Source organism: Penaeus monodon, chromosome 19 (genome assembly GCF_015228065.2).
Source record: "Penaeus monodon isolate SGIC_2016 chromosome 19, NSTDA_Pmon_1, whole genome shotgun sequence".
Lineage (NCBI taxonomy): Eukaryota > Metazoa > Arthropoda > Malacostraca > Decapoda > Penaeidae > Penaeus > Penaeus monodon.
Window position 1 is genome coordinate 5,870,526 of NC_051404.1, and position 600 is coordinate 5,871,125.

At 38.3% G+C, this 600-nt stretch overlaps 1 protein-coding gene across 2 annotated transcripts in view; it reads left to right on the forward strand.

Moving 5' to 3' along the window:
* LOC119585023 (acyl-CoA dehydrogenase family member 11-like) overlaps window positions 1–600 on the forward strand; it is a 9,396-nt gene that overhangs the window by 2,253 nt on the left and 6,543 nt on the right. For both annotated transcript variants that reach the window (XM_037933640.1, XM_037933641.1), the window contains exon 5: window positions 111–301. In XM_037933640.1, coding sequence (XP_037789568.1) covers window positions 111–301 — 191 coding nt within the window. The remainder of the gene's footprint in view (window positions 1–110; window positions 302–600) is intronic.

The following is a 600-nucleotide window of genomic DNA, read 5'->3' on the forward strand; positions in this document are numbered from 1 at the left end:
TGGATAAAAAAAAAAAAGAATTTTAACTTTTAGTTTACAGCTTCTGATTTTTTAGTTCCCCTCTAAAAGTGTGACAGTCAATAACAGTTTCAAGTATATCTCTGTTTCAGTAACTTGCCAGGCATGGAAAGACCTCAAGAAGATTTCAGCGGAAGAGGGTCTTATTGCGACTGCCTATGAAGGGAAATTTGCTGAGTATGACCGCCTTTATCAGATGATCAAGCTGTATTTGTTTGCTCCTGTATCCGGACTCTACTCCTGCCCTCTGGCCATGACAGATGGAGCTGCTAAAACTGCTAAAGTGAGTTTTATTAGGAATGTTAGGGCCACTTAAAGTTGCTTTTGACACAACAGAGTTCTGTTCCAGCATATATGTAGCTGTAAAGTAAGCCAGGTGTTGACATAAATTGCTGTGTTCTGCATATATTTCTGCTATTATGTATGGTGGTCTCTGTGATGTATGGTGCTATATACTACATGACTGAATCACCATAAGGCTGAAGCTTCTTTCCTGTTTGGGTGATGTATTAGATTTGTAATATATTTATTCATGAATACCAATTAGCCTCTTCTGATGTTTGCAATATGAGGCGAAGTCTG